Source organism: Phodopus roborovskii, unplaced genomic scaffold (genome assembly GCF_943737965.1).
Source record: "Phodopus roborovskii unplaced genomic scaffold, PHOROB, whole genome shotgun sequence".
In the NCBI taxonomy this organism is placed as follows: Eukaryota; Metazoa; Chordata; class Mammalia; order Rodentia; family Cricetidae; genus Phodopus; species Phodopus roborovskii.
In genome coordinates, this window is record NW_026126541.1 from 14,793,037 (window position 1) to 14,813,569 (window position 20,533).

The following is a 20,533-nucleotide window of genomic DNA, read 5'->3' on the forward strand; positions in this document are numbered from 1 at the left end:
TTACCACTCCACATACTGTCCAATAACTAGCGTGGCAAGGCATGATGCTAGGGTGATTTTAGGAGTCCCGTGTCAGTGTTAACCTCCTGGTATCTAAGAAACTCGATCAACTTTGATTCCAGTACAGACCATCAGAATACTAATCCCTTTGGGATATTGATAAACGTATACTCGGAATTCATCTACTGATTTATTAGGCTTCTGCATATTTACTGATTTTATCATTTGATAATAATGGTAATTCTTCTAGTTCATAATCATAACTAGTACTTTTCTCCCTTGGTTCCAGGGCTTGAGCTCAGAGCAGTGCACACACTGCTGGTAAGTAGTTTGCTACTCTAGCACACCTCCCTGAGCCTAGCATACTGGGTAACAGTAGTGCTCGAGTAATGGAGACCAAGCTTCTAGTCACTTATCACATGAGGTGAGGTGTGCTAGCTTAGTCACTGGGGCCACCCCTGATCGCTGTGACAGGCTTCCAAAGGAGACAAATCAGTACATGTAACAAACAAAGGGACTACATCAGTGTCCAGCATCAGGAAGGAAAGAGGTGAGAGGAAGTGCTTAGCATACCGTGCCATCATGTGTGAGGCATGAAGCCGGCTTTTACAGGTGTGCACACACAGATGCACACGCTAACTTTCCTTGACTCCAGCAAGCAGCGTTTGCTGGTAAATCCTTCCTTACAACAGCGTCTCTGAATACTCACATCCCCAGCTACAGTGCTCTTTCTCCCCACCTACCCCCTCCCCCCCCCAAAAAAAAAGGTAAATGGCAATCACTTCCAGCTGGGTAAAAAATTTAATTCCTTACCCTGAAGTTAAGAACCCACCAAACACGGTGAGGAAGCTAGTAAAGCCCACTATGGGTGTACTAACCGCTGTTCTCACTGGCACCGTGCCTTGCAAAGTGGAGATACGCAGACATGCCTCTGAGTGTAATCCTGGCACCAGAGAAATCATGTTTTCTCTGGGCCAGTCATCCACTTGTGCCTCTACGGCACCATTACAATATAATTAATTGTTCCATGTCTTCAGGAGAGCCTCTCCTCTGCCCTCTCCCTATTATACATCCTGAAAATTAGTTGAGAAAATCTCCTATCAGGAAGGCAGCTGGGTCTGCTGCCTACTGTAATGCAGAAAGGGAAATCTGCAATGGAGAAGTGAAAGAACAGTCTTTTTAAAGGAGGACTGTGAAACCCGATATGCCAACATAAAGGGTAAGTAAGCTACTTTGAGAAATAATTCTGAATTAACGGCATCCTTGTTTGAACAGTCTGGTTATATAAACACTTTGCATGCAGATGAGATTTTTAACTATTGTTTCCAGTGCCCACCATTCCTGAGATTCTTGTCTTCCTTTGAGTCTTTGCCGTTCCTATAAGGTGCTCTAGGATTTCCTTCACATTCAATGGCATTGTCTCCATATCCTCGGGAAATAGGATTCAAATGAATCTGCAATCTCATTTTCTACCCTTCCATCTTTACCATGCCTTACAAATGCATACTAATCTTTCCAATCAAAGATGCTACAAAGGAGTGGTAGATATTGAGAACTGGCTTCCTAGTCTATATCTGTTTTAAGCCAAAATCTTTTATAGTGTATGTTCCTTGACAACAGGGACCACTTCTATAGAAAATGTCTGGTACCTGTAAGGATGTGAGTGCATGACAAATGTGAAATATTAAATTTGGAATGTTATCATAAAATGTGATCTCCTGATTAAGAAAATGGACTTTTCCCCAGTGGCCCTTTATCATACTTTTAAGAGTTACCATTACTGAGCAGAGGACATTATCTAGTGTTATTTAAGAGAGAAAAACGGCAAAGTTCATGTCCTAGGGGCAAACTGTCAAATCTATCTGTATGAAATATAACTGCAAAGTGGAAGTTAAATCCTGGTGACTCAATCACTCCAGGAAGACCGTATTTACTTGTATACTTTTGAAAAGAAATTGGAGTCACTTTCAACACTTGTATAGGACAAGGAACAACACAGAAAGGCTTTAATACAGAGACCTTAGTAAAGATAACTTCAAAAACTGATAAGAGCTGAGGGTAGTGACGGATGCCTCTGACCCTAGCACACAGGAGGCAGAGGCAAGAGAGTCTTTGTGAGTTTGAGGTCAGCCTGGTCTACAGAGTGAGTTTCAGTACAACCAGGGCTACACAGAAAGATCCTATTAAAAAAAAAAAAAAACTGATCATAAAGTATTTCTTCTGAAGAAGGGAGAATTTGGCACATTCCTATAACCCTGTAATCCCGGCACTCAGAAGGCTGGAGGCTTGAGAGCAAGCTGGGCTATGTAGCAAGGCCCCGTGTCTCAATGCTACGAACACCCAAACACAAAGGCAATAAACAAAGAGACACAAGTCACCTGAACACACTCAACAGGCATTCATAGAGCACACAAGTATTTGTATTTACCATTTCATGGGACTGTAACAAGTTATATCAAATTATATCACTGTGATCAAAGACAAGGAATTCGGGTCATAAAGCTGAATGTCTTGCAAAGAGTGGGCGGGGTTTCTGAGGCTGAAGAGGGGATCCGTGATGCTAACAGAATGAAGACATCTCAGTTGTGTCTTTGAGGACCCTTCTAAAAGGCTCAAAAGTGGACTGCACTGAACTTAGGGTAAGAATACTCACTCGTCTGACAAAACCCTCAGTCTGATTCCAGGTACCACACAAATTATTTAATAAAAAGTAAAGGCACGGAACCTATCTTTTCAATGATGGTTTTTGCTACTGTCATTGTAACTAACACAAAAGACCCACTGTTTAGGAGCAGCCCTAAACAAAGGTTATGCTTTTAAGTCTGCATTTGTAGATGTGCACATCTCAGAAGCCCCGCTCCTTGCTCGCCTTGCCTTGCAAAGGTACTGTCATTCACAGTACAAATGGAAACGTGTGCATTTTAACAGGGCATGAAGTCTTTTTTAGCTAAGAAGTGAATTTTAGAAACTGGTATGTTAAGGAATGAATTATCTGAAGGAGAGTTCCTTTGTTTTCCTGAGGGATAGAGAAATTTCCACAAGTAAAACTGCTCATTTCTAAAGCTAGCCTTGGCCTCAACAAAATGATGGATGCCGAGTACCACACATGCTAACTAACAGAGGCTGAAGTCAGTAAGCAATGGCAGCTTCTCCTTTCCTACATGGTAAGGAAGGGTAGGAAAAACATCTGAAAGGAAAACAATAGGAGAAAATAACAATAAGTAGTCATATAACAAGAAGATTGCTAGCATTTGGATCCTTGGCCTGAGATTTAAGAGTAAAGGTTTTAAAGTCTTCCTAATAACTCAGAAATGTTGAAGCACTTGCCATCACACTCATAGGTTAACATATTCATGAGTCCATGAATTTCAAGGATACAAAATCAAGAGAGCCAAGCATAATTTTATGAAAATTCTAAGAAGGTTGGTATTTATCTTTCTCTTTCCTGTCTCAACTTCCTTACTTGCTGGGAATACAGGTATGGCCCACCATGCCCTTGAGGCTAAACAAAGGTTTTTTTTTTTTTTTTTTTTTTTGAGAGCTGAGACTCAACCCAGAGCCTTGAATATACAAAGCAAGGACCTGCAGCTCCTGACTATTTTTAAACTTGTTTTTTGACACAGGGCCGGTCATGTTACAGAGCCAAGATGGTCTCGTACTTGTCAGCCTCCTTCCTTCTGCTTGGAAAGGCAGGCGTGTACTGCTACACCTAGCTTTCCTTTGGTAGTCTTAATTATTTGAGGTTGTGTATGCCTACAGACAAAAACAGATACCCACCCCGCAAAAAAAAAAAAAAAAAAAAAAGTTAATTGTGAAGACAATCATTGTGCATACACATGCCAATTATTATTTTTTTTTAAAATAACATACTCAATGAATTATTCATACCTGACTTTTTCATAGTGGCATTCTAGGGACACACTCTGAGGCAAAATTCTAAGAAGAGAAATCTCTTTAAGAAGTTTTAAGGAGACACTGAAGTGGGGAGTAAATACCGGAAGTCTACTGAAGGAGAACAATTCCATTTTCCCCAGGAGGGGGAAGCAGGAATGGATACTTTCTACCGGACGCAAAGCTGCCCTACCTGCCTTGAAAATTGCCCCTTAGCCTTTTTGTAGAGTCCCATTTTCTGCCAAAGAGCAGAATACTTTTATCAGGAGGTGGTCAGTTTTCTTTCGAGGCAGTATTAACAAAATATGTCACTTAATGATGGGCTAGTCAGAGAAAAGCTGTTGAGTACTCGAACAACAATTCTCTTATATTTTCAGTTATAAATCGGCACAATAACGCTAAATGATTCGAAGTAGCCTCACTGGCTCCCAAACTCAGCAATGAGCAGTGTCCCCGCATGGGAGTGCTGTGGTAGGAGGAAGGGTAAAGGCTCACCACCCTCTGCGCTCTGCCAGGCCTCTCCACAGAGAGTCTGTCCTGACCATTCTCTCGATGAGCTTCTTCCACAGCATGCCATCCGACGTCACACGGTACCACTCCTTGCACACAAGCTCAGCAGCACACAGAGATTTGGCGTCCAAGTACGACAGAATGTTCTCAGCAATATGGTCCAGACCCCGTGCTTTGGTGAGGAGAAGGAAGCAGAGAAAAAGACAGAGGGGTTGCTGAGCAATTTTTCATAGAAAGCCTTTTAAAAGAATAGCACATGCTGTGAAATGAAGACATGCCACTGTCCCTAGTGCGGTTCAGTTTCTTTCTCAAGCAGAGACTTGGGTAAAATGAGTGTCAATAATTTTTCCATAAGGTTACAGAAATGAACAGCATTTTCCATCTTCTGTTAGATAAGGAAGTTAAAGCTAACTACCAGCAAACCCCCAAGACATTAAAAATAAAAAGGAGTCCAGAAAACAGTTCACATCTATCTATATGGATTTCAACACTGGGGGATGTTCTACGGATGGCATCTCAAACTCTGTGATTCAGACCCCCCGAAATCGTGATATTAGGTCCATTTCTCATTCTGCTTCTATTACTGCTGCAGTCCCAGAGCTAGCCAATGAAGGAAATACCCTTACATGTACTGGGGAGAGAGGCAGCACACCAGACTCTTCTGGGGTAGGGAATGTGGGTGTGCAGGCAGGAGGGGAGCAGACATGTAGACATGGCTACAGGAGCATCCTGAGAGGACACACAGGGATATAGAAGTTCAAAGATGAGCTCCACTGCATGTGTTAAAAAAAACAACCATTTTACTGCTATAAAACCTAAGTGATGACCAGAAATGGAAAAAAAAAAAATCTTGCCAATCAATAATTTGGGTAGCATTTCAGAGGAGAGCATGGCTAGTTGACCATGGGTGATGGAAATTAGTGTTCCCCAATTAAAGCGCTCTACCACCCAAATATATATCAAAGTCCCAGTGGCAAAGAGCTTTGAACAGGATGACCACCCTAGTAACATTCAAAATTATTAATCTTTAAAGTTTTTCGAAGGCTTAAAATGTGGAAGGAGTCATACAGTCTGTCTTCTGCAGGCATGAATTGAGAAGAACCAATGGCATGCATGCATGTTTCCCCTGAATCATATGGAAACACACTTGGATGCCATTAGCAACAATCCAAATATGCTTATTAAACATTATTCTAATTATAAAAATTGTATGGCTTTAAATGGATCTTGTTTGGCTGGCATCACATGTTCATATTTAAGCATAAGCAGATGGGGGCATCCATCACTTAATTCTTATTAAAGGAATATGACTACAAGCCAATTAAAGATACAATAAATAGTTTTTTATACAAAATACAATGATGATATGTTTCCTGAATCTTTACATTCAAACTTTGTACAACATCAGAAGTTTCCAAGAGGCATTCGTACATTTTTAATGGCTGCTGTCAAATTGCTCCTGATCTTTTACAATGTACCAGTAATAAGTTGCTGGAAGTAATTTCACCTAACACTCCAAACAAAACCATTACATTAATGGATTATAGGCAATTTTTGAAGTAGTTTGGTTTACTAAATGCAGCCAGATGGTGTAGGTTTAGAAATTTAAATGGCTGTTAAGCACTGGATGTGATTTAATACCAGGTAGCCTGGTCAGCAGATACACACACTAGGGATCAGTATTAGGTATTATACACAGGTCCAATCTACTCTAGTTCAATTCTTAGTGTCTAAGCTAAAGACAGTAGCATGTCTTAACGATTGGGAAGGACACAGAAATAGGTACACTCAGATTGTACAAAGATAAACTGCTTGCCTATGGCTAGGAAAAAAAGTTCCAGATATTATAAGGGGGCAAACACCTATTTAGCAAAGGATAAGAGGTACAATTTGTTTTAAAGTGGTTATTTGTAATATACAAATAGCATTTCTTTAATTTTAAAAGGTAACTTATTTTAAGTTTAGAAAAACATAACTTTAAGAAACAGCTGGCAAGTATTAAGTAAAGCAGTAGTATGTAGTCCTGAGAAGGTTGTCAAATAGTACATTATTCTTTCAGGAGAGCTTGCCAGCATGTACCAAAAGCTTTCTAAAGGTGAAGCTGCTGGTGGAGACACACAACTGTAATCCAGGAGGACGAGGCAGGAGGAATGGTGAGAGTTCAAGGCCAGTCTGAGGTACACAGTAAGACCTTGCGTCAGGAGGAGGAGGAAGCCTTCAAAAGGCTCATGGTTCAAGGCAGCAGGTGAAGGCTAACGGCCCAGTGCTCGATGGCAAGTGTGTGAGGCAATGGGTTCAATTTCCAACACACCCATAAAACAAGCACCGACAAGCAAAGCAAAAAACCCAGCCCAAACAAGCAAACTACAATCAAACTACAATCAAACACCAATTCTTTACTATAGCAAGTCTACTCTGAGTCTTTATATATAGGGAAATAAACACATCATCAGAACTTAATATATGAGCAAAGGGCTATCTGTGTGGTAGAATTCTGGGCAATTACACTTTTTACTTTGTGTGTATGTGTATGGTCACATAGATGTGCATGAAGGCCCACGAAACCCAAGAATCTACCTACATCTGCCTCCCCAGGGCTGGGAATACAAATGCACCCCCCCACTTCCAGCTTTCTTTGTTTTGTTTTCTGAGACAGGGTTTCTCTGTAGCTTTGGAGGCTGTCCTGGAACTCCCTCTGTAGACCAGGCTGGCCTCGGACTCACAGAGATCCACCTGCCTCTGCCTCCTGAGTGCTGGGACTAAAGGAGTGCACCCCCACACCGGGCCGGCTTTCTTATGTAGGCTCTGAGGACCAAACCCTTGTCTCCTCATGCTTCTGTAGCAAACGCTTTACTGGCTGAGCTATCTTTCCAGTCTATGTTTATTTTTTTGAAGGAGGATTTTCTAAATTTCATAACCTTCATAACCATTAAAGCAGTCAAAATAGAAAAACACACACAAACAAGACCTGCAGGATCGTTAACACTGACTGTATAGTATTTCCCTGATAAATGTGTACCCCATATAAGAACTTCCTATTTCCCATGCTTTACAGTGTTCTAGATCACCAAGATGGGGTTGGGCACTCTGAAGATGTCACTTAGTGACAGAGTACTTGCCTAGTTTGCATCAGTATTTCCCCTCCCCCCCAACCCAAATTGGGATATAGGTCAGTAGCAATGTCTGCCTTCTGTGAACAAGATCCTGGCTGATCTGCAGAAAAACTATGGCATCCTTACAATTATCTTTCCTTCTCTCTCCTCTCTCTCTCTCTCTCTCTCTCTCTCTCTCTCTCTCTCTCTCTTTCTGTCATGTATGCATGTGTGTATGAGACAGAGAGAGAGAAAGGGAGGGAGAGATGGAGGGAGGAAGAGAAAGAGAGAGAGAGAGATCAAAGAATTGATTCTATCAAAAAAACAAAAACAAAAAAAAACTACTGGGTGTTGGTGACACACACCTTTAAAAACAGCACTTGGGAGGCAGAGGCAGGGGATCTCTGAGTTCAAGGCCAGCCTGGTCTACAGAGAGAGTTCTGGGACAGGCTCCAAAGCAATATAGAGTAACCCTGTCTGGAAAAACAAAACCAAACAACAACAAAAAATTGACAAAAACAAACAAACAAAAAACCCAAATAACAAACAAAATAAGACCTAAAAAAATTAGTTTCTATAATTTAAGTATTCTGTTATTGCTTGTAATAGAAGCTGATCCAGGAGGACTGTGGGGTTTTTTTTTTAGCCAGCCTGAGCTAGGTAGAGAGATACTCTGTCTCAAGCAAACAAGCAAGCAAACAAACCAACAAACATACACTTTTGTTGCTAAAATTCCCACAAATTCAAATTCAAATCGAAATACAGGAAAAAAAATTGAATAAAACACATTATAAAAGTCATACCTCAAATCAGGTAAAGGGGAAAACAAACAAACAAACCAACCAGATTTGGAACTGCATATAAGTTAAACAAATTTTAAAAAAGCTGAATAGAAGGACGTAAGACAAGAAGACAAAGTAAAATGAAATTTAATTTTTGTACTTTTTCCCTTTCTTTTCTTCTTCTTTTTTTTTTTTTTGAGACAAGGTTTCTCTGTGTGGCCCTGGCTGTCCTGAAACTCACTTTGTAGACCAGGCTGTCCTTGAACTCACAGAGATCCACATGCTGGGATTAAAGGCAAGTGACACCACACCTAGTGGTTTTTCTTGTATTATATGAAGAAGGTGTGATTAGTGATTCGGCATGAAACTATCAAACCAAATAAAATTTTAAAAAGAGAAATGTGTCAGGAGTGCTAACTTGTAATCTCAGAACTTCCGATGGCAAGGCAGAAGGACTGCTGTGAGTTCGAGGCATACATATCTTGGCTACACAGTGAATCTGAGGGTAGCTTGGGGTTCCGGAGTGAAAAGGTGGGTGGTGGGTGGGGCTGAGGATCCAGTGCCATGGCTGCTGCAGCACATTAACTAAGACTTTATAAGGAAACGGACACATACCTGGCAGAGCAGTTATGAAATCCCTCTGCAGCATAGGCTTTAGATAGGAGTTGATGTGCCCATGCTGGTAATGACACATTTGGGATATAAGGTGTTCTACAAATTCCACTTGATCAGACTCTGACCACTGCTCAAAATACTTGACACACAGTTCCTTTTCCTTCTCATAGCTCGCTGAGAGTTTCCGCTGCTTGGGCACAATCATACTGGAAGTGCCATTGGCAAGTTTTGTCTATAGGAAGGGAGGGATTAAAAGAAACATGTAACAGTAAGCATTGAAAATGAGGGCAATAGTCTAATTTTCTGGTCTGGTATGCTGACTTGTATCTTTACAAGTGAGTTATTCTTGTTAAGATTTACTGTAATTGAGTATTGTGAATCACAATTATGTGGAAAGGCTTACAAATAACAGAGTAAGGTGGTGAGTCAGGTATACTCCAAGAAGATCAAACAGCCATTTCTAGAAGTTCACAGACATTCTTATATCTATGGCTAGAAGTGCATAATTATTACTAGCAAGCAAAAACGTTAATTTGCCCTTTCTTTTATGTAGCTGTTACCAGACATTTAGATAATTACTTCTTTACATTTACTTTTTAATAGTCAAATAAGAAGTCTCCCAGGCAAAGAAAGACCATCGAATATTTACAGTTCTCATAGTATCTTTGCAGATAAAGCATAATAACTCATATGCTCAAGGTAACCTTTTCTTTCCAAAAAATCATCTTCGTGGTCATCAAAAAATTTAAATGCTATAGGGTTTTTTGTTTTGTTTTGAGACAGGATTTCTTTGTGTATCAGCCCTGGGCATCCTGGAGCTCACTTTATTTTTATTTTCATTTTTTTTTGGAATAATCACGAACATATATTAAGCACCAAAGGTATACAGCAATGGCTGCTATATAAAAAGCACATTATTGATATAACCTCCTGTCATTAAGCTTACAATCTAAAATAAAACACAAGAATATTGTGAGCCTATGTCAAAGATTCCTTAACTTGGAATCAGCTATTATGGCAAATGGATGAGGCAAAATGATCTACTTCAGGTGCTGACACACACCCTTAGTCCCAGCACTCGGGAGGCAGAGGCAGGCAGAGCTCTGTGAGTTCGAGGCCAGCCTGGTCTACAGAGCGAGTTCCAGGACAGGCTCCAAACTACACAGAGAAACCCTGTCTCAATGCCCCCACCCCAAAAGAGCTATTTCAGGCAAAGTGTTAATAAGGCTTTGAACGTGACATCAGGATAACTAAGGACAAAAAGGGCACTTAGAAATTTGATAAGCACAATGGATTATTTCAGATTGTCCCTAAAAGTACAAATGGAGACATTCATTGGCAAATACCAGCAGCCAATGAAACCCAACAACAAACAGGAACTAGAACAAGTCTTTGTCTTTGCCACTTAAACCTCTCCATCTTCTTCCATACTAAGGGCTCCAATGACATCCCACAGAGAGTGAAGTACCCTATAATTAACAAGTCAAACTTTCAGGAATATTCCGATCAGATGAGGACTGGGCAAAGATGGCAGTGGGAACTATGTGATGACATGTGACATGGGTCAGCACAGGCTCAGGCCACCATCTCCAGAGTAGGAGGGAAGCATGTAAATGTTTGTTTTTCTGCTCTCTATTTCCAGTGAGGTCCGTAAGGACCCAGCATCAAGACCCTAGACTACAAATTCTAGTTGCCTAAATTTGTGTATAATATTTAATAAATAGTTTTAAGGTATTCACTGCTTGTTATTATTAGTTGACAAAGACAATTTTAGACAGCTAAACAAACACAGAACATGTATTGTTTTTAATCATTTATAATTTTCTTAATCCCAAAATATTGAAAAATAACTGGTTATAAGTTAGTTATCTGAAAACAGACATGTATCCCATAGTGCACATAACCAAGTATTTTTTTAAAAATTCATGATTACAAACATTTTAATAGCATCCTGAGATGTCCTTTTTTGTGTGTATATGTGTGTGTGTGTACATTTGTGTATGTGCCTGTGGAGGTCAGATGTCAATCTTGGGTGTCCCTCCTCAGGTTTTTCCCCTTGGATCTGGGGCTCACCAGTTAGGTTGGGTTGGCCACCCAGTGAATTCAGGGATCTGCTCACCTCTAGGTTCAAACTCAGGTCCTAAGGCTGGTGTGACAAGTACTTTACCAATTGAGCTCTTTCCAGGCCCCTGAGAGGCTTTTATGGCAAAGCAATACATAGTGTTTCTGCTTGTGGGGATATCTTGGGAGACAGCATCTTACACTGTAACCTACGAATGGCCTCCAACTCATGGCAACCTTACTGCCTCAGCCTCCCAAATGCTGAGTCACCATAGCCAGCAATGTTGGCTATATACACATCTTGATAACTTAAAAAAAAAAAAAAAGGCAACATGTTAGCAGCAGAAACATTTTTAAATGTTCATACTTTTTGGAGCTCACTTTATAAGACCAGGCTGGCCTAGAACTCAGAGAATTGCCTGTCTCTGCTTTTTGAGTGCTGGGATTAAAGGTATGCGTTATCACTGCCTGGCAAAATGCTAGTTTTTAAATAACTAACTCATTTAATAAGTATTTCCTGAATATCTACACTGTATCTAACACCGTTCTAGGTGCTGAGAATACAACAATGAACATCACCAGTGAAGACTCATCAGAAACAGGTACCGTAGTTTAAGCGGCACGTATTGCTTACGATGTAAGCAGTGCTGCCAAGAAAAGCAGAATAAAATAATTTTTGGATTATACAAGGGCTGGAGAAATGGCTTAGCTACCAGCCTGGTGACCTGAGTTGATCCCTGGAACTCACATGGTTGGAAGGGGTGAACCAACCACTATAAGCGGTCCTGACCTCCACACAAACGCTAAGAAATGTGGCAGCATTCTGTCTGGCAAGACAAGGACACTAAATGAGTAGTCAAAAAGATCATTGGAGAAGTAGACTGAGCCACACTATTCAGTCCATTCAGGTGATGACAACTAGCCTCCATACATGTCCTCATCAACTCTGACATGAACCCTGCTCTTCTCACCAAGAGAATCTCAGCTAACAGGGTGTGGAGTCACAATCCACGGTGACAGCCCCGAGAACTTCCAGTCACTCCTTAGAGTCTGAGCCACCATGCTGAAGAGAGAAATGGGAGGAGAGGCCACGGGGACATGAGAGAGACACACACATACGATGATCCCGACTGGGTGGGGCATGCACTAGGAGGTCAAGAGGGACGACAGTAGGGGGAGGGAGAATTGTGGGAGCCAGAGGAGTTGAGAACAAGTAGGGCTCTCCCTGTGCTCCCACCCCCACACCCCAAATCAACCACGCTTAGCTCTAGGACTCGCAGACACTGAAGAGACCATCTTGGAGCCTGCATGGATCTTCGCTAGGCCCTCTGAATATATGTTATTCTTGCTTTGGTGTTTTGAGGAGCCCTGACAATGGGAGTGGGGTGGCTCTTCTGCTCTCGGGGCCCTTTTCCTCCTCCTGGGCTGCCTCACCCAACCTTGATGGGAGGGTTTGTGCCTGCTCTTATAACTTGTTGTACCGTGTTCTGTTGATGTCCTTGGGAGGCCTGCTTTTTTTCTGGGGAGAGATAGGAGGGGTGTATCTGGAGGGAAGGGGTCTAGTTAGAGATTCTCTTGCTTCAATGAAACACCAGGCAGGACCAAAGGGTACATTGAGGAGGCAAATTCACCATTGCTGTTCATCACTGAAGGAAGTCAAAGACAGGGACTTAAACAGGAGGACCCAGGAGCAGGGACTGACGCAGAGGCATAGAGGGTGCTTTCTTACTGGCTTGCTTCTCAGGGCTTACTCCACCTTCTTACAGAACCCAGGACCACCAGCCCCAGCATGGCAGCACCCACCATGGGCCGGGCCCTCCTGCATTGATCATTAATTGAGACAATGCCTTACAGCTGGATCTCATAGAGTAGAGGCATTTCCTCAACTGAAGCTCCTTCTTCTCTGATGACTCCAGTGTGTGTCAAGTTGACACACAAAAGAAGCCAGTATACAGGGGAAGCTGTGGTTGGGTGTATGACAGAAAAGGGAAAATTTACATTTTTTATGAATGTGTATGTTCCAGAGTGCGCGTGTGTGCACCAAGTGCTTGCAGCTATCTAGAGATCAGAAGATGGTAGCAGACCCCTGGGACTGAGCCTCCTGGCTGGGAACTAAACCCAGGTCCTCTGTAAGAGCAGCAAGTGCTCCTAACGGCAAGTCATCTTTTAAAATAATGATGTTAAGCAAATGCATATCCATACTGGGAAAAAAACAAATCTTGTTCCTCATATACACCACATGCAAGATTAACTTGTATACGCTTGAGTTAAGCCATAAAACTTAAAGTGTAAAAGAAGGGTTTTTTTTGGTACCCTTGGGCTACGTAAACATTTCAGAGAGGTTGCAAAAGCAACAAACTTAAATAAAAGAAAGGAATTTAATAAATCAGTGTGTGTGTGTGTGTGTGTACACATGAACTTGGCATGGTGTTTATGGAGGTCAGAAGACAGTTTGGGGAAGTTAGTTCTTTTCTTCTTACTGCATGAGTCTTGGGGATGGAACTTGGGTTTTTAGCTTGGCAGCAAGTGCCTCTAATCTGTTGAGTCGTCTCACCAGCTCAGTTAGAAGCTGGGAGAAATATCTGTAATAAATGTATTTAACAAGAGACTTTAGAATATATGAAGAACTCTTAGGACTCAATAGTGAGGAAACAAATAATGCAAGATGTTCAACATTTCAAGTCATCATGGAAATGTAAATTAAGCCGTGAGAAACAACTATACACGGACTAGGGTACTGACTATCTTGAACGACTGGTTTCTCACACATCACAGTTGTAATGCTGAATGGTACAATTACTTTGGAAAACAAGTTGAGAGTGTTTTATAGAGGTTAATTACAGACTTTACCATGATGTAGATATTTACCTCCCAAACCTATCAGTGTTCACTGTTTCTGCTTTCATAATAATCCCCCAGTGTAATAAGATACAAGTCCATCAAGAGAAGAAGGATAAGCTGGGTGTTGGTGGCACACACCTTTGATCCCAGTACTGGGGAGGCAGAGGCAGGCAGATCTCTGTGAGTTTGAGGCCAGGCTGTGAGTTGAGGACACCCCTCAAAAAGAGAGAAGAATAAATTATAAACAATAAATTATAATGTAAGCACACAATGGAACATTTAGTAACAATGGGATGGGAAACAATAAAACAAGGATGGATTCTAGAACATAGGGGCTAGAAGGCAGGCAAAAGAGCACACAGCTCATGAGTTCACTTATATGCCACTCTAGGAACAACGTATCTCAATTTTATTTATAAAAAAAAGGTCAGTGATTTGTTTGAGTAGGGTGTGGGAGTGAAACTGGCTGGGGAAAGGCAAGAGGGACTCACCAGGGCTATGGAAACCTTCTTCATCTTGTTATACAGCATACAACTGACAAAATTTATTGAACCATAATACTAAACACCATCATGATATTAATTTTACTTGTAACTAACACACTACATTAACAAAGAGCTCTAAAGGTCTTTGCTGTTGAATCTCTTCCCTGACCATTCTCCCATACAGATTTTTCTACAAATGTCTGAAGTAAATGAAGTAAAATTTCAATTTGTGAAACTCTAAAAAATCCACAAGGGTACAGTACAGTGAAAAAGTACACTTATTAAAACAACCAGGAGGTTGTATATTAGAGTGCACGGGGACGAGAAAGATGATAATAATGGTTACTGGTGGCGGCAGAATTGATTCAGCCTTCTCAACAAAAGCCTGATGACTCAACCATCCTGTTCAAATGTCCAGGAAAGCTGACAAACAGCCTCAGTTTAATGACAACACTAACTTCCTGCTGCCCTGCACACCTCTCCTGCCTTCTGTTTGCAATGAACAATTGTCTCCAAACAAAATCCAAATGATGCTGTCAGGTGACAAGTGCACACAATGAAAGGAGTTAAGTGTTTGTGGCACGGTCTTCCAGTTTAGGTCTAAAAGGCTAAGGGGCCTCACCCCTGAAAACACGTTACATGTACAATTTTCAAAATGACCATGAGTTTCTCTGCAGTTGCTGCCTGGGCCAGGAGGGGCAAATACATTCTTTAGAGACATCAACTGGCCTAGCCAATAACAGGACATATGCTGACTTTACCAACTGTATCATGTATGAGTTTGAAAATAACATCATGGACTAGCTGAACAGGACTGTGTGAAATGATACATATTTCCAGTTTCTGGGCAAACGCTGCTGTAACCAACCAACAGGCAGAGTAGAGTAAGTGGAGAAAGAGTGTTTCACATAAAGGACACCATTAAGAAGTGTTGCAAGGACAAAGACAAAATGAAGAGACCATCGGCGACTAGAGATGCAAATACTAAGACATCCAAGGGTTGTGTCTGGGGACCATGGTATGTGGAGGGAAATAATGATTCCAATAGAGTACTGAGTTAAGAATAAAGTAAGTAATGGCTGTGCTGGGGATTAGAATGCACCTAAGAGAGACAGAACAAGAACTCTGATTAAAGGCTGGAACCTGAGCGTTGTCAAGTCCCACTGACGGGCTTACTCTGCACGGGGTGGTTTAGCAGAGGCTAGTTAAACAGTGAACAGGCAGGTTCTTGCCTTCTCTGGGAAAGAGTGAGGAGGACACAAAACTTTAGAACCTGACATGGATTGTAGAGAAAAATAGCAAGGCACAGCAGCTAGTGAGCAGCGGAGGAGGAGCTTACTGGGCTGGGGAGGTAAGGAGGTCACCACAGAAGGTGACATCTGAGCTGAGATTTGCATGAGACCAAGTGTTACCAGGACCTGGAGGGAGATCTTAATACAAGAGGGGGGAGGGATGGGTGCAAATGTAGATTAAGGGGAATGAAAGGCCAGTCGGGAAGAGCAGGGTTACCAGTACAGGGAAAGTGGTGAGTGAGGAGGCCTGCTAGAAGGCCTCCAGGGTATTGGGAAGCAGTCTGGACTTCCATGAAAGAATGAGGGAGAGCGTGTGGGATTCTGTATAGTCAAACATGACTGGTGCTTTCTCATGTGCCAAACTACACCAGCTCCACTACAGAGAACAGATCAGGAGCTGTGAAGTGAGAGGAAGACCAACAATTCAAGCAAAGGGTGATTATGGTTAGGGTTAGAAGAGGCTATTTAGGAAGTGTTAGTAAAGAGAAAGAACAAATGGAGGTTTACAGTCTGCAGGTTGGGTGTGGTGGCCAATAACTGTAACCCCAGCACTTAGGATGGACATAGGACGACCAAGAGTTTCAAGGCTAAGTCTCGTTAAGAGAGATGGGAGGTGAAGAGGAGAAGAGGAGGAGCACAAGGAGGAAGAGAAGAAAGAGAAGGGAGAGAAGGTGAGGGGAGAGAGGAAAGGAAGTCTGGGTTAGAACGTCATTCACTCACTCACTCACTCACTCACTCACTCACTCACTCACTCACTCACTCACTCACTGGAGACAGGGTCCCCTCACTATTGTCGTCCTGGCTAGCCTGGAATTCACAGAACTCCATCTGCTTTGCCTCCCAAAGCTTGAATTTAAGGCATGTGCCACTGCTCCAGGCCACAAGGAAGAACTGGTTCCTTTGCCTGGATAGGGGCAGAACCAGAGTTACAGGGTTCTTGCTCCATGGGCAGGAGAAACAAGCCAAAACTTGTTAGAATTCTTATTTGTTTTTGTGCTTTTGTAATATAGCCCAAGCTGGACTTAAACTTGAGATCCTCCTGCCTCAGCCACCAGAGTATTGAGAATACAGGTATGCACCACCATGTCTGGCTTGCCATAGTTTTAGGGAGAAAGGCAAAAGCTTGCCATAGTTTTAGGGAGAAAGGCCCACGCTATAGTCTCTATAGGCTACTGTCAGGTTTTTGTTAAATAAGAATCTAAAAACAATACTTCTCTCCACTCCCTTTCTTTCTAAAGTGCCTTGTAGAAAAAAAAAAGTCAATGTTGTCTTGGTTGAATTGAGAGGAAATGGAATTGTCTGAATCTTGATTAGGCTGGAGAGATGGGGACAAGTGAACACTTCTAGGGAAGGAGACAGTGGAACAGGGACCCAAAACAGCTCTGGAGCCCCAGAGGGATAGGGAGCAAGGAAAAGAAGCCCACAGCATCTGAGCAAGTTTCTAGGAAGGAATTCATGAGCTGTTGGGAGTGGTTGGGCACAAGTAGAGAAAGGTAGTAACAAATGCTCAAAAGTAAGGCCACAACTTTCAACAATCTGAATTTTAGTTCTTAACAACTGTGACTTTTAGTGACTAAAATATAACCCTTTATGTTTTACTGGGGTTGGGAATGGGAGCCACATGAAAGCAAAGAGAGCTGAATGTATAGAATGGGGTATACATTCCAACAGAAGTAAACATCACATTCCTCAGTGGGGTTATTGTATTAATATTTTAACAGCTTCCACTAAATATGATTACATATTAGGTGAACTCATAAATATGTCAGATCTGATTAGTGAATGCGGAAGACAGGATGGGGCAGATTTGTCAGCAGAGAGAAGTTCATATTATGAATCTGATTTCTAATAACCAGCAAGACAAAGCTGGTGGTCATTACAATTCTTTTAAATAAAACTCACTAGGAAATGAACTTCAAAGCAGTTCTGTATATATGGTTATTTAAAGACTAGACATTTGCCAATCTTCTATTTAGTGATGATAGGAAAAGCCATACATAACATTTAACCAAGTCAAAAGCAAGGCCATTTTGATAGTTTCTTGATTTTTACTGTAGTTAAAGGGACATTTTTAGATTTCAAAACTGCCTCCTTTTTTTTTTTTTTTTTTTTTTTTTTGGTGGGCTCTGGCATGCGACTTTACAGCTTGCAGGGTGACAGGGTTCTTTTGTTCTAAGCCAAGGAACTCACTGCAGCTTAATTTACTGCTGTGTTATCATTACAGCTACTAACGACACACACCTCCAAGGCTGGTAAACCCACTGATGTAGACAGTGCCACCTTAAAAGGATTTTTGGATGGGTCCTGGTGAGGAAAAAAAAAAAAAGGACATAATGTTTAATTATAAGAAATGATTGAAATAGGCACAGACATACCCCGGGTGTCTCTGCACTGCAGCAAGCTCTAAACTTGTTATCGTTAATGGTTTAAATTTCACTGTGCTAATCATTTCAGGACACAAGCCTTTCTTGATAATCTAATGAATTATTCCAACATCCTTCAGGAAAAAAAAAAAAAGAAAAGAAAAAAATTTAAAAAAAAAAAAAAAACCCTCCATGACAGCACTAATTACAAGACGTTTTCCCAGTGCTTATGTAAAATATGACAGAGCAGCAGCTTAGGGAATTGCAGGAAACTGCTTCTAATTTCCACTGAGAAACTGACAAACACCTCTCTTTCATCTCTCCCAGCTCTCAAGTAAGATTTAACTTTCTCATTTAGTTAATTACCGAGTGAGGATCATCATTTCCCCGGATCGGAGCGGCACAGAGCCTTTATCGTGTTAACTTGTGAACTTGATCGATGGCTGCTGCTAAAACTTAATAACTTCACCCCCTGGCAAATTGTAAGATAAATATAATAGGAGAAACTCTGACAGTAAAAACCTGCCAGAAATGAGCGCTGTGTTTATGTTTCTTTGCAGGCAGCAAAAAAACCACCGACAGCTTATTACTGGTTGCGTGTTACTTATATTTAAAAGACTCCAGGCAGTTAACTTTCTGTGTACTGTTAAAACTTTGCTCATGAGATGGGGAAACAGCACAAGTGTTGCAGACTTGGGAACGTGAGGGAAGAACAGCCAGGGAGAAGGGCAACACGAGGGACCACATAATTTGTGTACATGTCATTTTATCATATAAGATGCTCAAGCAGCAGACACAGACAGAGCAACCCTCTTAAAAATAACCCTGGCCTTCTGAAACACCACAGGAACTAGAGGAGTAAAACATGGAAATTTTTACTCACTCAAATTTTTTTCGATGACCGTGGGTCCATGCATGCCTGAAGAATTCAATTAGCCACAGAACCCCTCCATATCTTCAAAAAGCCTGGCAGCTAGAAAAGCTCTCACTAACTACACCAGTTAACCCCGTGACCTCTGAGTGAGGAAGAGTGAGAATACCCTACCTGGAGCCCTTCATCTAGTCTTACATTCATCTTCCACCCCAAAGCTAAGCCAATCCAGGAAGACATTTTCAGATGAACATTGTTCTTTAGGGTGAATGTGGATTTTGCCATTTGACTGCGGTAGAGCTGGCGTTTACAGCCAGCATTACTAAGGACAACAGACAGGAAGTAACAATGGGGGTGGTGGATAGTGCCTATAATCCTACACCGTGGACAGAGGCAAAGACAAAGACTGGAGAATCACTGCAAGATTGAGGCCAGCCTGTGTGAGAGTGAGACCCTACCACAAAACAAACCCCCAAATCAACCAATCAAATAACAGAATCGCCACTCATTAATGTCTGTTCCTGTCACCTAGTAACTCTGTAAAATGTCAAGGCCACTCATAACACAGAACCGTTAAAGGAAACAGTAGAACTGAATTTGGGAGGAGATAATCAGAAAAGGTCTCAAAGGACCGATAGCGGATCAGCCTCACGATTGCAATTGTGCTTAGCTCCCTCCCAGTCATGTGCTGCAACAGACCAACACCTGGAGGCTTAATGCTGCAACCCAAAAGACACAAGCATTAAAACAGCAAACAAAAGTCCTCGTAGCTGGAGGATCAAGTTTGAGTCATTCTGTTTTGTTTTTACTTTCATTAAATAATCTATCTGGGGATAAAGGGGCTGGGAAGATGGCTCAGTGGGGAAAGTGCTCGCTGTGCAAACCTAAGGACCTGGGTTCAAACCTCAGAAATCACTCTCCCCAAAGCCAGGCATTGTCTATATTTATTATTTTAACCAGTGGGGGTGGGGAGAGCGTGCAGAAAAAGCAGCATTCCTAGGGTTCCTTGGCCAGACAGTCTGGCTTACTTTGTAAAATGGAAACCAATGAGGGACATGGATGTCACTGTTGAGGCTTACACCTGAAGACCTCCAGAGGATGGGTATACAGTTTTGTAAAAAGCCCAGAAATTTCACTCTCAGTAGACATTGTTTATATTTCAATGTCTAGATTATTCTATTCTTTTAAAAGAGGTATTAGCAGATGGAGCAATGGCTCCGCAATTAACAGCACTTGCTGCTCTTGCAGAGGACCTGGATTCGGTTCTCCTCATCCACACAGAGGCTCACAACCATTATAACTTTGGTTCCACAGGATCTGATGCCTTTTTCTGATTTCTGTAGGCACCAGACATACACACATGTGATTCACAGACATACATGTAGACAAAACACTCAAGCAAAAAGAAGATTAAACCTTTAAAAATGTAAGTAAAAGAAACAGTAAATTATTTGATTTAAGTGGGGAAGAGAGGATGTTTTTATGATGTCCAGGACACTTTCTCCTTAGCAGTAAATTAATTAGAACAAGCCAAATTTCCTTTTCTGAACACCTTAGAAGTCAAGATCTGATTCTGGAACCCAGAGAATGACGACTGTGGAAAGGAAGAGGGGAGGGAAAGCAGATGAAGAGAAGAAAGGAGGGGAATGAGAAGGGAAGCAGCAGGAAGGAGGGGGAGAGAGAGACAAGGAGTGTAGAACTGGGTGTGTTAGGATGACAAGTGACTGGGA

The 20,533-nt window shown here is 41.7% G+C and overlaps 1 protein-coding gene across 10 annotated transcripts in view; it reads right to left on the reverse strand.

Annotated features, from left to right (window-relative positions):
* The window catches only part of Btrc (beta-transducin repeat containing E3 ubiquitin protein ligase), a 164,006-nt gene that overhangs the window by 18,242 nt on the left and 125,231 nt on the right, over positions 1-20,533 (reverse strand). For all 10 annotated transcript variants that reach the window (XM_051199619.1, XM_051199616.1, XM_051199620.1 and 7 more), the window contains 2 exons: positions 8,891-9,122; positions 4,387-4,573 (listed from right to left, as the gene is read on the reverse strand). In XM_051199619.1, the coding sequence (XP_051055576.1) occupies positions 4,387-4,573; positions 8,891-9,122 (419 nt within the window). The remainder of the gene's footprint in view (positions 1-4,386; positions 4,574-8,890; positions 9,123-20,533) is intronic.